Source organism: Petaurus breviceps, unplaced genomic scaffold (assembly GCF_028583685.1).
Source record: "Petaurus breviceps papuanus isolate PSGF00001 unplaced genomic scaffold, PetGlider_PUasm1.0 90847, whole genome shotgun sequence".
Taxonomy (NCBI): domain Eukaryota; kingdom Metazoa; phylum Chordata; class Mammalia; order Diprotodontia; family Petauridae; genus Petaurus; species Petaurus breviceps.
This window is the reverse complement of record NW_027187360.1, coordinates 16,519,862-16,538,021: the sequence shown is the minus strand read 5'-3', so window position 1 is coordinate 16,538,021 and position 18,160 is coordinate 16,519,862. Positions and strand designations below refer to the sequence as shown.

The 18,160-nt window shown below is 36.1% G+C and overlaps 1 protein-coding gene across 1 annotated transcript in view; it reads right to left on the bottom strand.

Annotated features, from left to right (window-relative positions):
• Positions 1 to 2,585: 2,585 nt before the first annotated feature.
• Positions 2,586 to 18,160, bottom strand: part of CDH26 (cadherin 26) — a 73,076-nt gene continuing 57,501 nt past the window's right edge. The window contains exons 15-16 of the mRNA XM_069072782.1: positions 14,214 to 14,297; positions 2,586 to 3,261 (exon numbers count right to left, since the gene is read on the bottom strand). Of these exons, the coding sequence (XP_068928883.1) occupies positions 3,079 to 3,261; positions 14,214 to 14,297 (267 nt within the window). The 3' untranslated portion in view covers positions 2,586 to 3,078. The remainder of the gene's footprint in view (positions 3,262 to 14,213; positions 14,298 to 18,160) is intronic.

The following is an 18,160-nucleotide window of genomic DNA, read 5'->3' as shown; positions in this document are numbered from 1 at the left end:
AAGAAAATAACTTAAAAAACAGAACTGCCCTAATGGCAAAAGATGCACAAAAATTCACTGAAGAGAAGAACTCCTTAAAAAGCAAAATTGGCCAAATGGAAACAAAAGCACAAAAATTCACTGAAGAGAATAATTTCTTCAAAATTAGAACTGGGTAAATGGAAGCTAATGACTCCATGAGACATCAAGAAACAATAAAACAAAATCAAAAGAATGAAACAATAAAAGAAAATGTGAACTATCTCATAAGAAAAACAACTGATCTGGAAAGCAGGTTAAGGAAAGATAATTTAAGAATTATTGGACTATTTGAAACTCATGCTCAAAAAAAGCCTAGATAGCATATTTCAGGAAATCATCAAGGAAAATTTCCCTAATATCTTAGATCCAGAGGGTGAAATAGAAATCAAAAGAATCCACTGATCACTTAGTGAAATAGATCCCAAAGTGAAAACTCCAAGGAATATTGCAGTCAAATTCCAGAGCTCCTAGGTCAAAAAGAAAATATTTCAAGCAGCCAGAAAGAACCAATACAAATATTATTAATTACAGTAGGGATCACACAAGATTTAGCAGTTTCCATGTTAAAAGATGAGAGGGCTTGAATATGACATTCCAGAGGGCAAAAGAGCTAGGATTACAACCAAGAATCACTTACCCAGCAAAAGTGAATATACTCCTTCAGGGGAAAAGACCGATATTTAATGAAATAGGAAATTTTCAAGCATTCCTGATGAAAAGACCACAGTTAAATAGAAAATTTGACATTCAAACACAAGACTAGAAAAACATAAAAAGGTAAACGTGAAAGAATAATCATAAGAGACTCAATAAAATTAAGCTGTTTACATTCTTATATGAGAAGATGATGCATATAATTCCCAAGAACTTTATCATTATTAGAGCAGTTAAAAGGAGTTTAAATAGACAGAGGACATAGACATGAGTCAATTATGCTGGAGTAATCTCCAAAATGAAGGTGTGAGAAAGAGGGATATATTGGGAGGAGGGAAAAAGGAAAGGTAGAAAAATGGGGGAATTTTTCTCCTATAAAAGACATGCACAAGAAAGAGCTTTTACAGTGGAGGGGAAATTGGTAGGGAGAGTGGCAAGCAATGTTTGAACCTCACTCTCAATGGAATTGATTCAAAGAGGGAAACACACACACAGAATTGTGTATAGAAATGTAACTTATGTAATTTATGCAATAGAGAAATAGGAGGAGAAAGGGATAAGAGAAAATGAGGGAATGATAAAAAGGAGGACAGATTAAGGGAGGTGTGGTTAGGAGCCAAACAAACTTTTGAGAAGGAGAAGGATAAAAAGAGAGAAAAGAATAAATAGAAGAATGTGGGATGAAAGGAAATACATAGTAATCATAAATGTGAATGTGAACGGGATGAGATCACCCATAAAATGGAAGCAGATAGCAGAATGGATTAGAAACTAGAATCCAACAATATATTGTTTACAAGAGACATATTTGAAACAGAAAAACACACACAGTTAAAATAAAGGGCTGGAATAGAATTTAATATGCTTTAGCTGAAGTAAAAGTAAAAAGGCAAAGGTAGTAATCATGATCTTAGGCAAAGCAAAAGCAAAAATAAAGTTAATTAAGAGGCATAATCAGGGAAACTATATTTTGCCAAAAGATACCATAGACAATTGAGTAATATAAAAAATGTTACAGCAAGTTTCTCTGATAAAGGCTTCATTTCTCAAATATATACTGTGTATAGGACTGAGTCAAATTTATAAAAATAAGAGCCATCCCCTAATTGATAAATGGTCAAACGATATAAACAGGAAGTTTTCAGAAAAAGAAAACGAAGTTATTTCTAGTTATATTAAAAAAAACTTTCTAAAGGACTGTTGATTAGAGAAAAGCAAATTAAAACAACTCTAAGTTACCACCTCACAGCTATCAGAAATGACAAAATCTGGAGGCTATGAGATAAAAACTAGTACACTAACAAACTGCTTGTGTAGTAATGAACTGATCCAACCATTCTGGAGAACAATTTGGAGTTAGACCCAAAGGGCTATAAAATTGTGCATACCTTTTTACCCAGAAAAATCACTACTGGGTCTCTATCCCAAAGAGATCAAAGAAAAAGGAAAGGGACCTACATGTACAGGGATATCTGTAGTACCTCATTTTGTGGTGTCAAGGAACTGGAAATAGAGAAGATACTCATCAATTAGTCAATTATTGAACAAGTTGTGGCATATAATCGTGAAGTGACAAGGTGGGGGTGGTTTCAGAAAAAAAAACATGGCAAGGTCTATACAAACTGATGCAAAGTGAAGTGAGAAGAACTAGGAGATCATTGTGCACAGTAATAGCAATGTTGTCATGATCATCAACTATGAAAGACTTGGCTACTTCCATTAATACAATGATCCAAGACAACTTCAAAGGACTTGGGATGAAAAACTGCTATCCATTTCCATAAAGAGAACTGATGAATTCTGAGTGCAAACTGAAGCATAATTTTCTCATTTTATTTTTCTTGATTTAAAAAAAAATATGACAAATATGGAAATTATTTGTATGATTTCACATATAGATTGATATATTGCTTGCCTTCTCAGTAAGTGGGGGATAGAAAAATTGGAACTCAAAATTTAAAAAGAAAAGAATGTTAAAGATAAACAAATAATAAAATTTTAAAATATTAAAAAAGAAAAAAGCAAGGGAAAATAATGTTTCCTTTATTTGTCCCCAGCTTTAACCAATCTTTTTCAAAACTATATAGAGACTTATTGATCTCTCTCTAGTCGTATTTATAGCTATAAAGCAAACACAGTAGGACAAAGAATTATATACAAATCAGTAAAATTCATATCTTTAGAAAACAGGTTCTGATGACCCTGGAGAAAAATACAACTTTTTTCCTTCTCTCTTGCCTACTCTTCCTGTTTTAAGAATCCCTCAGCATTTTCCACATCATTAACTAACTTTAACACAAGTCCAGGCAAGAATGAATAAAGAAATAAAACTGTCCTTAATATAGTAAGGCCTCTTAAGGTATGACTACCAATTTTCCAATATGTGCATTATTTCAGAAAGAGTTACTTGGAATATATTTCTTCAATTGCTTTTGATCCCAAATCATCCAGAACATCTTCAGGCAGGACACTTTCAGTCAAGGAGAGTGAGCTAAGGGACTTAGCTGCTTCAAATTCTCCCTCATCCATGTAAATATGAGGCTGATAAGTAGGGTTATCTTCCAGGGTGTTAATATCATAGAGCTTCTAGAGGAAAGAAATAAGACACAGGTCAGACACAAACCTTCCACTAAAGCCTCAACTTTTTACTCATTTTAATTAAAATACAATGAAATCATCAAAACCATTAGTGATGGGTTTCAAGTCTCCAGGTTCCAGGAAAATTTTTACTTCTTCATTCTGGAGATAAGCCTAGGAGATGGGGTTCTGTGAAGGATTTGAACTGACTGCTTGAGGAAAACCAGGAAAAGAAAGTGATTGATGGGCAAGGCCAGTCATTCATGTAGAGCAGTTGGAAAGACTCATTAAGGTCCTCCTACCTGGCAAGAAGGAAAGTATAGTATATATAAAGTATCAGATTCAGGAAGACACAGGCCTGAATCATCTCCCAGACATGTATTAGCTTTGTGATACCAAACAAGTCATTTAACCTCTCTGGGACTCAGTTTCCTCATCTACATATAGTGCCTTCCCTTTAAGATGACCTTCCCTTCGTATTGTTTCCATCTTAGATGTATGTAGTTATCTGCATGTTGTCCCCCTCATTAGCATGTGAGATATTTGGGACTGTTTTTGCCTTTCTCTCTATCTACAATATTTAACACAGTTCTTGGCCCACAGTAAGTGCTTAAAAAATGCTTCTTGACTGCCTGTTCTGTCTTTGAGCTAACATTTCTCTAATGTAATCAATACATATTTTGTTTCTGTATGCTTAGTAAATTCATGCCCCTGTTTTCAGGGGAAGACTTATGAGAATGTAAATGGTTGAGTACAATCTGCCAAGACATTAAACTGATAATTCCACCCCCTACCAAAAAAAATCCCAAGTTTACAAGATTTTTGTAATATGTGTAAAGGAAGTACTTGTACGAATATTTCTCCGAACAGTGGGGGAAAGGGAAGAGAATAAAAGCAAAGATAATGCAGATAAGTGTGGGTTTGATGATTTCACTGACAAGATGCCATAGCTGTAGTCCTTGGCAGGTTTGACATAGCTTTCTCTTCTTGTCAGGTTGTTGATGCTGAATTTGTCCATGTAAACTGGGAATAATTCTGAATGTTAAATTGGCAATATTTAAGTTATAAATCTTGAAACTGTAAAGTGAGAAGTTCTTAGAACTGATTTTTGAGTGAAGAAAGAAATTTTAACCAGTAGAGCCAGAGCTTACAAAAATCAATTCTAGTCTTTAAGATGGCAGTTTAAGCCTTGAGGATTTATAAGAAGCCCCTCTTATCACTGACAATCTAATTGAGTATTGTAACACTAGCTTTGATGCTTCTTGTGTAAATAAAAAGAAAAACAAAGGAAATAAGGGTTGTAGAAACTAATGAGGCAGTGAATTGTAGTAGACCAGAAAGTAAACGTGGAAAGGGAAGATGGCTAATAACGTTGATGGCATGAGACATTGAGAAGACCTGTTTTGCCCTTAAGGTTAGAGAGGGATATGCAAAGGCTTTGAAAAACACAGAAATATTGCAGACAGCTGCTATGTGGATAAAAATGGTAATCCCATCAGAGATAAAGTAAGAGATGGCTGTACCACAGAATTTTGATGGCGTACTTACAACTCAATGCTGCCAACACTTACTGGGTGCCTATCAAGTGAAAGGGGCCATGCGAGGCTCTGGGGATATGAAAATGAAGGCAGCTATAATTCATTATAGAAATAATGGATTAGAAGAACTGGGCGTGAGCCCCCTGCCTTTGCTATTTAGCCACAGCCTGAGTCCTGGCAATTCAATCTCCTTATGAGGCAACTGATGGCACAGTTGACAGAGTACTGGGCCTGTAGTCAGGAAGAACTGAGTTCAAATCTCAAACCCTTAACTTATTATCTGTGTGACCCTGAGCAAGTCACTTAACCTCTGTTTGCTTCATTTTCCTCAGCTGTAAAGTAGGAATAATGATAGTACCTACCTTCCAAGGTTGTTGTAAGGATCAAATGAGATAATATTTGTTAAAAAAATCACTTATCACAATGCAGGCTCATAGTAGGCACTAAATAATGCTTATTCCTTACTCTTCCCCTTGCCCCTCAGCTATAAAGTTAAGAGAACGTTCCCTATTTCACAGGGTTGTTGGAAGGATTGAGTGAGGAGAAATGTGTACCTCAAACCCCTTGAAGCAGTATCTGATGCTTTTGTTTTGGACGCTGCTGTTTTCCATAGCTTGAATAATTATTTCTATAATGACCATTATGTTAAAAAGCTATGTATTTAAATTTAGGGGAAAGTTCAGTTACCTGGATGAATGTATCACCAACCCCATGTCATGGGACCCAAAGGTTAGGAAGGGATATCACTGACCAAAGGATGAGATCTCAGGGTACCATAGCTTCCACTCAAATTTTGTTGGGGATTCCTCTCCTATGTGCATGTGAGGGTGCCTCCCCAGCCGATTCATGACAAACTGACTACAAAAGTGCTTCCTCTATTATACCAGTGCTCAGATGACTTGATACTTATACTAGTACAACTTTGCCTGACCTAGCTTCCAACACTTAGGATTTTAAACTGAAATTGATTTTCTTTAACTAAGGCAGATAGATAGCACGATAAAATCCTGGTCTTGAAAAAAGGAAGACCCGAGTTCAAATCCCACCTTAGATAATGTGTTCCTGGTCAAGTCACTTAACCAATGTCTCAGTTTCCTCAGCTATAAAATAGGGATAATAATAGCATCTACCTCATAGGGTTCTTATAAGGCTCAACATCGAACAAAATAATATATGTAAAGTATTTTGCAAAATTTAAAGTGGTATACAAATGCTTATTATTATTCCCATAGGAAACATCCTCTTTCATTTGGGGTAGCAAGTTTGTTCTATTCTTTGTATTTGTATCCCCAGCACCTGGCACAAGGCCTGGCATACAGTGGGTGCTTAATAAATGCTTGTTTGGCTGAACAAGAAGTTGACAGCATGATTATGTTAAAGTAGACCTTATCACTTGCCTGTGGTTTTCTGCCGCCCTAGTAGAATAGAGCACTTGCCCCACTAAAACAGGTTATCATGTCAACAGACAATCTTGCCAAAAGTGGGTGAATAAGGAGACAGGCAAGGAAGAGGGGTACATATGATGCCTGTCTCTTTAAACCAATATGAAAATCAGACAAGCCACATCTCTTGAAATCCCCTCCATTTCTGGAGGGTAATGGAACAGGATGAGATCTCTCAAGGAGATCAGGAATGCTAAGACTGGAGGAAAGCTAAGAACTAGTATCCCAATTTGTTCTATCTATCTATAGAGTATGGCTAGGTCTGGCCTGCTGCCCCTGGGGATCAGTGCTCTGGGAAAAAATCAGTGACCCTTATTAAAAGGGATGGATTAAAAAGATTTTACACATCTAGGGAATGCCTTGTGGGGGGGGGGGGGATGCTGATTCCTCCCAAATGCAGGCCTGGATTGAGAAATCTTAAACTAGGACTTTCTGACTTGACCTAAAATATAAATAGGTCATTTGGATAGTCACCTGGGAAATCTTTGCCCTGATCTCAGAAGATGAGATGTTCTCAATTTTGAGTAATATAAACAGGCCTCAAATAAATAAAAGATTTGAGTCAACATGCAGTTTTGAAAAGATCACACCCAGGATAAGAAATGCTGATTTGTGGGAGCTCAACTAGAAAGTGCAGGCTATGGAATAATTTCCAACTGAAGGGCAGAAGCTGTGGGTCAACCGTTCCACTGATACCCTTACCACTATATGAACCTAATGCAACTTCTCTCCAGTAATAGAGTATATGATACAAGCGTCCTCCAAGACAATCTGAACACATTTAACAGACATTAGGGCAAGTTCAGGTATTTACCCAAGAAGCATAGACAAGCCTAAAACTTCCCTATACTGACAAGAAATCTTCCAAAAAAAGGTCAGGAGAGATCCAGGTCCAGGAGAAGGAAATAAAATATGTTGTAGAGGTGATGATCTCTACAAGTAAAGGCAATTTCCTTGTGTAATCTGGGCTTTTTTGTGCATACATAATTCTCCTAACATGGATACCCCCTTTGACGAACCCTTTGAGCACACCCAATTTGCCTAACATGGAACCTGCTCTATCCCCTACCATCTTGGTGAAGGTAGCCACCTTTGAGTGGTTTCCTGAGTCTTTAAAACAGGGGAGACTGGGGTGGCTAGGTGGCTCAGTGAATAGAGCACCAGCCCTGGAGTCAGGAGGGCCTGAGTTCAAATCTGGCCTCAGACACTTAACACTTACTAGCCATGTGACCTTGGGAAAGTCACTTAACCCCAATTGCCCTGCCCTTCCCCCTCCAAAAAAAAAAAGCAGGGGAGACTGAAACAGTCAGTCCTTTTCAGCTGTTCTCTTGTGGTATTTTCTTCTCTGCTGTGCTCTTTTAGACCATTCTTATCCATTATGTGTTCTGAACTGAATCTGTGAGAGCCCAACCTCTCTTTTATTCCAGCTCTAAGAAATAGGCTTGGGGATGTTTGTTTTTTTCTACATTGTTTGTCTTCTTCAGTTTTAGGTGCTGGAGGTGATCCCCATAGGACTGGGAGTTTGAACCATGGCAACCTTGAAGCTAGAATGGAAGTGAAGTGGTACAGTCACTGAGAACTCAGCCAGGGTGCCTGTAACTCGAGCTCAAGCGAGGTCCTGTACTTGGAACTGGGACTGTATTCTATGGGAACTGAGCTAAGCTATAAACGTAATCCCCTTCCCCTCTCCAGATTGTGTATGTCTGGGGTAGGGAGGAAGAATTGTGTCTCTTATGTGTTGGGGGAGTGAATTTGTATATTTGTGATTATACCTTTTGAAGTAAATATCTCTGTGTAAAAGCTCATCTGACTGTTAGTGGCTAAAGGGCTCTATAGCCCCTACAATTGAGGGAACACTATCAGGGAGGGCTGGATCCATCTAAAGAGTCTAAACACCCCCAACATCCTTGAAGGTGCTGGAGAATCCTAGGGGTGTATAGTGGGGGAAGGTTAAAATACATCACCCTTGGTTTTCAGGAAAAGGTGGTCAGGGTGCTTGTAAAGGTAATTTGTAAAGTTGATGACCAGATAGGGTCTAACAGATTGTCCTAAAAAGCTTTAAAAAAAATGCCTTCCACAAGAGGAATGGGACTGTACAGTGGTCAGCATCTTAGAATTTGCCCAAGTCCTCCCAAAAGACTTAATGAACAACAGGTTTTCCATCCTCCTCCTCTAATATCTGGAAGAAGCCTGGTATTGGGCAAGGTTAACCACCTTGACGTGCACTATGAAAGCTGGGCCCCCTTGTAGACACGCTAGTGAGGGGAGGTGGGGTTGGAGTATTGAAAGACAGATTGTGTCACTTCTTATGTTTGTACGGTTTTAGGCATATTGTTTGTGATGGCAAGCGGACTATTAAAGAAACAATGTAATGTCAAAAATCAACTTCAGTGGCTAATCTTATACTGCCACCTTGACCTGCTACTGATGTCAAGACTACTATGATACTTCACTATGACATATGTCATAGTTTGGAGACTATCACAGGACACTCTAAGATATTAGTATCCATGCCTGGTCAAGAAATGGCTAATGAACCATTTATGGGAATAATGGATTCCTCATATGTTCTTTCTCTTGAATTTCATCTTGTAGCAATAATTCGTTTCAATAATCACACACATTTTTATATCTACATCTATATCTATATCTATATGCACACATCTCAGTGCATAACATTACATATCATATATGTAATTTCCAGACTCTAGTGTGTTCTTTTCAGATCTCCTGCTATGTTGTGTTAGTACAACATTATAATTTATATGCCCACAAGGCTATCCACTTAAAATAGAGGTGAAATTCACCTTTTATATTGGTTTAGAGATCAGTGCATATGCTGGATACAGGTTATTTGGAATAGCAGAAGGGCATGCAACTCAGGATTAGGGAACTCTTGGATACTAATCAATTGCCTCTAAAACAAGTAGACTACTTGAGACTGCTTGTAGGATACTTCTGCCTCTATTAAAAGACTATTAATATTATAAAAAAGGTGCTCAGAGAAAGAGGAAAAGGTCCTATATGTAAAACAATATTTATAGCAGCTCTTTGTGCAGCAGCAAAAAACTGGAAGATATCTATTAATTAAACGATTGCTAAATAAGTTATGGCATATGAACGTAATGGAATACTAGAAGAAATTAGGAAATAAGTGATTTCAAAGAGACATGGAAAGACTTGTATGAACAGATGCAGAATGAAGTAGGAAGAACCAGAAAAACAATATATATTATAACATCAATAGGTATGAAGACATATACACTGAAGAAGAATGAAATAAACAAAACAAGGAGAATAATTTTTATGATAACCACACTGTAAAAACAATACCTCTATGAACATTGATTAACACAATGACCATCCAAGATTCCAGAGGGTTGATAAAGCAGGCAATATATTACCTGTGAGAGTGGTGATGAATTCGAGGTGAAGAAAGAGACATATATATATATATTTTTTTTAACAAAATCAATGAAGAAATTTGTTTACCTTGACTTAATATTTGTTACAAGAAATTTGCTTTTTTTCCCCTTTTCAATGGAGTAAGGAGGCAGAAGTGAGAAAAAATAGATTTATGTTAATTAAAATGTAATTTAATTTTTAAAATAAAAGGAGTGCTGAACAAAGTAGGAAAAATGCTGTCCTAATCTTGACCTTTGGCTTAGAAGGCACTGGATTTGACAGACAAGCTTGCTCTGCATCACAGGATCCAAAATCCTAGATCCAGCAGCTGCATGAATGATGGGGTTTGTATGTCTTGTATGTCCTTTTAATACTATCTCTGTTAAAGGAGTCAACCCTTGTGGTAAGGATGCCAAATACTTTCTTTCCCCAAACCCTGAAAGAATGCGAACTCGTGCACCAAAGAAAAAACTTTGCATCTCTAGACACTTTGCCTAACTGAGGCAGGAACATGGTGCATAAGATGATAGAATTAAGAGTTTAAAAGGCCCTTAGAGATTGTACAGTCTTATCCATTTTTTTTAAGATAAGGCAACTAGAGTCTCAAAAGGTTAAGTGACATAACCAAGGTCACACAAGTAGTAAATAAGATAATTGGTATTGAACTCAAGTTTTCTGAGTCCAAATATTGCACACTTCACAATATATTATGTTGTCCCTTTCAGAATGAAGATTTATAATTCCCACTATTTGAGGAAGCATACAATTAAGAGTTTAAATCTCTTTTGAGCAATTTCTCTATTTCCTCCCTCAGAATATATTTCTCTCTAATCAGAAATTTTCCATTTTTTTTTGTATGCAGAATTCATAATGCCCCAGTCACCCAAGGTGACCAAGATTTAATCAGATAACCCTGTTTTGCTGGCTTTTTTTGAAAATGGTTCATATTTAAGAAGTACCTATGAACTATAGCTATTAGCCAAATGCATGACAAATTGAAAACTTAAAGTTAAAAAATTAAACAAAATAAGATTCTAAATATGATCTAAAGGCAGAGTCGAGATGAAGGAGTTGAGGGAACATTACATTATTGCCAAACTGCCAACATTTCCCTCCAAACAACTTTAAAATTGTAATAAACATCAAATTCTGGAGCAGATTATGCAACAAGTCAAGGTGGGACATTTTTTTCCAGCCTCAGGCAATTTAAGAGGTTAATAAAAGAGGTCTATGACACTATAGTGGGGGTTGGTTCAAAAGTACAGGCACAAGCAATACCAGCCTGAGGCCTCAGAGGAGGGATGCTTCGCAAGGGGATCAGACAAATGATCAGAAAGAGATTACATAGGCTCCCTATACAGGTACTGAGCACAGGACCAGGCGCCACTTGGCAACTTCGCTGCACATTACCTAGTTCCAAGTTGAAGTTCTAGAGTGGAGAGAGAGAAAGCAGAGGTCATAGTTGCTGGTAGTAGCTCAACAGTAAAGAGAGGAGTGCTAGCATTTCTGGTAGCAAGGGAGCTGGCACCTTTACTAGGTAAGGACCAGGATGCAGCCCAGGAGAGTAGCAACCACATCTCTCCCCGGATCATACCACAGAAAACTTACAGATCCCCTAGAACCAGCTATGAAAACAGCAGGGCTTTAAAAACCTGGAGGGTGGTAAGGGGTTGGAGGAGGGTCACTATCCTCCAGGTGAGCAGGGCCCAACTCAAACACATAGTTCAAAGTTAAGAAATAGACTTGGAAAATGGACAAATAACACCAAAGGAACCTGGTGACCAGGAAGCTTAAGGCATATAAGCTCAGAAGAAAACAATGCTATGAAAATATCTAAAAGTAAAGCCTCAAAGAAAAATGCAGATTGGATACAATCTCAATGAGAATTACCAGAAGACCTAAAAGAAAAGATTTTTTTAAAAGACAAAGAATTACCTAAAAATTAAATAAGAGCAGTAGAAGAAAAGTTGGGGAAGGAAATTAGAGCAATGCAAGAAAATTATGAAAAGAGAATTAAAAGCTTAGCAAAAATGTAACAAAAATACTGAAGAAAATAAATCCTTAAAAAACAGAATTGGCCAAATGGAAAATAAGGTTGTTGTTCAGTCATTTAGTTGTGTCCAACTCTTCATGACTACATGGACCATAAGATGTCATGCCCCTCTATCTTAACACCATCTCTAAAAGTCTATCCAAATTTATATTCATTATTTCCATAACACTATTTATCCCTCTCATCCTCTGTCATCCCCTTTTCCTTTTGCCTTCAATCCTTCCCAACATCAGGGTCTTTTCCAATGAGTTCCATCTAATTATGTCGTCAAAATATTTAAGCTCCAACTTCAGTATCTGAGTTCCATTTTCTCATTATGTGGTCAAAGTATTTAAGCTTCAGCTTTACTTATTTGACAGTCCAGTGAACAAAGGGAATTAATTTCATTAAGTATTGACTGATTTGATCTCGTTGCTCTCCAAGGGACTCTCAAAAGTCTTCTCCAGAACCACAATTCAAAAGCATTGAGTTTGTAGCACTCAGCTTTTCTTATAGTAGAACTCACACAATCATACATTGCTACTGGAAAAAGTATTGCTTTAACTATATGGACTTTTGTTAGCAAGGGGATATCTCTGCTTTTTAAATATACTATTGAGATTTGTCATAGATTTTTTTTTCAAGGAGAATCTTTTAATTTCATTGCTGAAGTCATCATCTTTGAGCCCAAGAGCATAAATTTTAATACAGCTTCCATTTCTCCTCTCTCTATTTGCCAGGAAATTATGGGACCAGCTGCCAAGATCTGAGTTTTGGTGGTTTTTTTATGTTAAGCTTCAAGTTAGATTTTATACTCTTCTCTTTCACCTTTGTCCAGAGACTTCTAAAATTCTTCACTTTTTGCCATAAGAGTGGCATTGTCTACGTATCTGAGATCATTGTTATTTTTCCCAGTAACTTTAATTCTGGCTTTTGATTCATCAAGCCTGGCATTTCATATGATGTACTTTGCATATAAGTTAAATAAAGTGATAATATATACATAACCTTGCCATACTCCTTTTCCAATCTTAAACCAATCAGTTGTTCCATGTTATTCTAACTGTTGCTTTTTGACTCACATATAGATTTCTCGGGAAATAGTCCTCAGATATACTCCCTTCTCCCTGAGAACTTGCCACATTTTGTTATAATCCACGTAGTCAAAGGCTTTGATGTAGTGAATGAAGTAAATGTAGATATCTTTTTCTGCAATTCTCTTGCTTTCTTCATATGCAATGAATGCTGACAATTTGGTCTCTAGTTTCTTTACCTCTTCAAAAACTAGCCTACTCTTCTGTTAATTCTCAGTTCACATATTGCTAAATGCAGAATCTTAAGCATAACCTTGCTGGCATATGAAATGAGTACAATTATTGAGTAGTTAGAATAATCCTTGGCATTGCCCCTCTTTAGGATTGGGAAGTAAAATGATCTTTACCTATTCATTGGCCACTATTGAGTTTTCCAAATTTGCTGGCACATTGAGTGCAGCACTTTAGAAGTAAGCTCATTAAAGAAACTGATTTCTTAAAAAGTAGAATTGGGCAAATGGAAACTAATGGCTGCACAAGACACCAAAAAATAAAATAAAATGAAATGAAACAAAGTAAAGAAAAAAGAAAAGGAAATGTGATGAAATATCTCTCTGTAATAAAAAAATAAACAAAATGGGGGCAGTTAGGTGGTACAGTGAATAGAGCACAAACCCTGGAGTCAGGAGGACCTGATATAAGATAAGTACACATAAATCACCAGCCTTTCTATACATTGCCAAAAAATTGAGGGGATATTCAGCTGGGGAATGGTTGAACAAGTTGTGGTACATAATTGTGGTGGAATATTATTGAGCTATAAGAAATGATTAGCAGAGTGGTTTCAGAAAAACCTGGAAAATGTATATGAACTGATGCAAAGTGACACAAACAGTACCAGAAGACAATTGTAAACAAGAAACATCATAAGGAAAATCAAGAGTGAAAGACTTAACTACTCCGATTAACACAATGTTCCACAACAATTCCAAAGAATTAATAATAAAATATGTTATCCACCTACATAAAAAGAATTGATGAACTTTGAGTGAAGACTTAAGGGTTTTTTTTTCTACTTTATTTTTCTTGCTTTTCTTTTTTGCAACATTGCTAATATGGAAATGTTTCACATGACATTGTTCATCTTCTCAAGGCCAGGGGGTAGGGGCTACAGGGAGAGAATTTGGAACTCAAAATTTTAAAATGAATGTTAGAAGTAATAATAACAAACACAAATGTTTAAAAAGATTGTGAAAAAATCATAAAAATTTAGATTGAGTGCAATGACCTGTCTTGGGTCCAAAGAACAGATGAAATGAAACAGCAACTAGAGGGGTGTCATGGTATGGATCGTTATATATACTGTTAGGTATGTCAGCTTGTCTTACTTAGCTGTTTTTTATAAAGAGTTTTATAAAGAGTTCAATTGGGAAGAAATATACTGGTAAATGATTGCAGTATAGAAAGAAAAAACTTAAAAAGAAATTAAAAACAAAAAAAATATTCTTACTTGAGTTAGTATCTCTGTAATTTTTTCTTCCATCCTTTCCAGTTGACTTTTAGTATACCGGCTGCTTATGTTAATTGGGTAGTACTGTAACATAAAGAAGTTCAAGTTTTAGAAACACTTATTCTAGATTAGGATATCCTATGTTTATTACTACCATTTCTGCCCTAAAACTACCATAGAAACAACTCAGGCAGGAAATCACACCAGCTCTGAGTGACACATACTTGTCATCATTCCCTACTGAGCTGAAATACTCTTCAGAGCTAGCTTGTAGATATTACTACAATTCTGATTTGTAATGTCTCCCACCACACATCATATGATCCAAACAGACTGGACATTTGTTCTTTAGCCAATGTCCTTGCTTATCGTTTTCCCTTTACCTGGAACAACTTTCTTCCCCCTCCTCTCCAACCTTTAAAATCTAACCTAAAACACCCTTGAAAGTTCTACTCTATCTAAGAATTCTCTGAATCTTAACTGATAGCAACTTTGCCCCGGGACTTTATGAGACTTTATTTTGTACCTCCCTAAAGAATTTATCATTCATTATTATTATTACTTATCATTTATTATTAATATTGTTTATTATTGTCAGAGTTATCACCCTCCAAGACTTTAAGTTTCATTTGGTCAGAAGAAATGTCTTACCTAAATTTTCTATTTCTTTCAGAGCCAAGTAAAGCACTCTGAACACAGGAGACCCTTAATAAATAACCAAGTAAATAATAAATAAATAAATTATGGAGAGGACAGGCTGGAAGGGGGGACCACCCAGAATCTCTAACTGCTATACCTTTTAATACATGTGTAATGAAGAAAGCTTGCTGGCTTACCAGAGATTTAGAAATAATTGATTAAGACCAGAAGTAAACAGCCTACCATAACAGGAAGTGGGACACTTATGAAAGAACAATGGGCCAAGTATCAAGACTTAGGTTCCAGTCTCTGTTCTGCTGCTAAATTTCTATATGACCTGGGGCAAGTCACTTCTCTCTGAAGCTTTGTTTCTTCATCAGTAAAATAAAGGGACTGAATTACCAGTGGCATTTGTGGCAGGGATTGAAGGGCCAACATAAAATCTTGGAACACTTACTTTCTCTTTGCCGGACCACTACCTACTGAAGGATCTTCCATTGCTGTCAGTCCTGCATAGTCCTACCTCCACCATCACCAAGACATTAGTATCAAACCAAGCCTGCTCATGAACCACCCAGATCAGGGACCAAAATCAAGATCAGAATGATGGCTGCATGTTCTGAAGACAGGGTATCATAAGGTCACTGAATTCCTCCTTGCAACTCACCCCTAATTTTGTTCTGGGTGCTGGAATTCCAAATGAAAACCCTAGTCCTTTGGTTGTTTATTTCTGCATCTTATACTCATTATAACTGAGTATTCTGAGTCTTTGAAAGTTTTGTTTGACTACTGCTAGTATTCTTCTCTGTAACATTTTCCATCATAATTGTCTTTTTCCTTTCACAACTTCACTCCCTTCCCTTTTAATTCCCTTCCAACTTCCTTTTTTTTCATTTGTCCTATTTCCTTTTTTCCATAGTCTAATACTTACATCTATCGGATTCCTACAAGTATTGCTCAGCCTCAGATCTTAAAGAGATCGCTGCTGCACCCCAAATAGTTACACATAACTACTCTGGGACTTTGAATTAGAACTATCCTTATACCATCTTTACATGTGAGGGATCATATCACAGCAACCACAGTCAGGGACTGCCCAAGTTCTTAGAAACTCCGCTTTTAAAACATGGTAGCCTTATGCTTATATCTTGCCATTAGATGTCCATTTATTAGAGCATCTTATCATTAACAGTCTATATCTTCTATCCCCTAAGAACATTTAAGAGTTGGCTGTTTTTTGTCTAAGATGATCCCAAAGTTAAAGTCTTTCCATAGCCATTTAGGAGTACTTTTTTCTAACCACTTACATTTAAGCAAATGAAAAAGTTCTTTGGCTTCACATATATTATCACTGGATATAGTCACATACACACAGAAGAGTACAGAAAATCTTATAAAAAGCTTTGTCTTAAAAAAAATAAAAAATAATAATTTGAAGAAAGCTTTGTCTTTTATATTATGTTAAAGATTCAATAGCTCTAATGATCTCGAGAAAACAGTAAGAGCTCTACATGACAATGCATGGTTGCATTACAAAAACCCACAGACATCTTTTAGAACTGATCATTTATTGGGTTTTTTTCCTATATTTATTTCAAGCGTGTGGTCAATTAGCTTAGTTGGGTGGAGCACATTGTTAATGAAGACAAGGCTGTAGGTTAAATCAGACACAGATTATACTTCTAAGCCAGATGTGGGGGAGGAGAGAATGGTGAATCTAGAAAAAGATTATAGATTATGATTATAGATTTATGATCCACAAATAGTTGACAGACATGGAATCAGGAGACCTGGTTCAAATACTGATTCAGATACTAACTGTGTGACTATGGGCAAATTATTTTAAGCTTTCTAAGTCTCAGTTTCTTTATTTATAAAATAAAGACTTCAGTGATTTTAATTATTTTAAGCTTTCTAAATCTCAGTTTCTTTATTTGTAAAATAAAGACTTCAAAATGCCATATGAATGAACTATTATCATTTTATAATAAAATCTATTAGCACAAGTAGAAAAAGAAACCTTGAAATTCTATTAATGGTGGATAAAGCAATAATGCCTCTGTATAAGAATTACATAAAATTACATAAATACTTATGTTTTGAATTCTTCATATTCTGTCTTAAATATTAGAGATTATAGAATAATATCATCATGAATGCTACAATTACACTCTTTCTATAATAGGAAAGAAAAATTTTTTTCATTTTCAAACTATATAAAAAATAGCAATAACAAATGGACAAGTAATTCAATTATTTTAGATGTATCTAACCCTTCAAGACCCATTTCAGGGTTTTCTTAGAAAAGACACTATAGGGGTTTGCCATTTATGTCTCCAGTTCATTTTATAGATAAGGAAACTGAAGCAAACAGGGCTAAATCACTTGCTCAAGGTCACACAGTAAGTAAAAGTCAAATTTGAACTCAGACCTTCCTGATTCCAGGTCCAGAACACTATCCACTACATATAGCATTTTTAAATAGGAGACACCAAATTTTCTAGAATTTGGTCCAAAACGTGCTTTACTTTACCAATGCATAAATGAATTATGAAAAATGCAGTCAGTTTTATGGTAAATACTGATTTAAATACAGATTACCGAATCACTAGTATATTTAAGGATTGAGATGCATGCATATTTTTCTTACCTAAGTACTGAATTTAAAGTATACTTGACTTGATACAGAAATGGTGATAAAGATGCTGATGCAGATAAAGAATTCAATGAATCTTAAGATGGGTATTCTATATGGTATTTTCTGGCTTAGGAGAAATAAAAACAGAAGACTACCCAGGGATTGTTGGCAAAAGTAATGGATAACTCATAGCTGTCTTAGGTACAGAGTTAGTATTACTTTTATCACTGAGATTTCACTGTGATGAATTTAATCCATCCAACAGGTATTTTTTATGTGCAGACTATGATGCTTGTCATTGGAAAAGTATACAAATCAGACAGTTTTTACCTTTGAAGAATTTATTATTTAGCTAGTGAAAAAAGTCATAGACACACAAAAAGTCACCCTAACAGATACTTTATGCTAAGTGCTAAATGAATGGTATAGAGAAAAATATCTGTAAGACTAGCCAATCTTAGAGCTGGAAGGAACCTCAGAGAATGTCTAGTCCACTTCATACCTGAACAAGGATTTTTCTACAACATCTCCAACAGTGGCCACACAGCCTTCAGTTTGAAAAGCTCCAGTAAAGGATAAACCACTACCCTCTGAGAAGTACATTCCACTCTGGAGCATATCTAGTTATTATAAAAATTTTTCTACAAGTTGACCTGAAATCTGCCTCTCT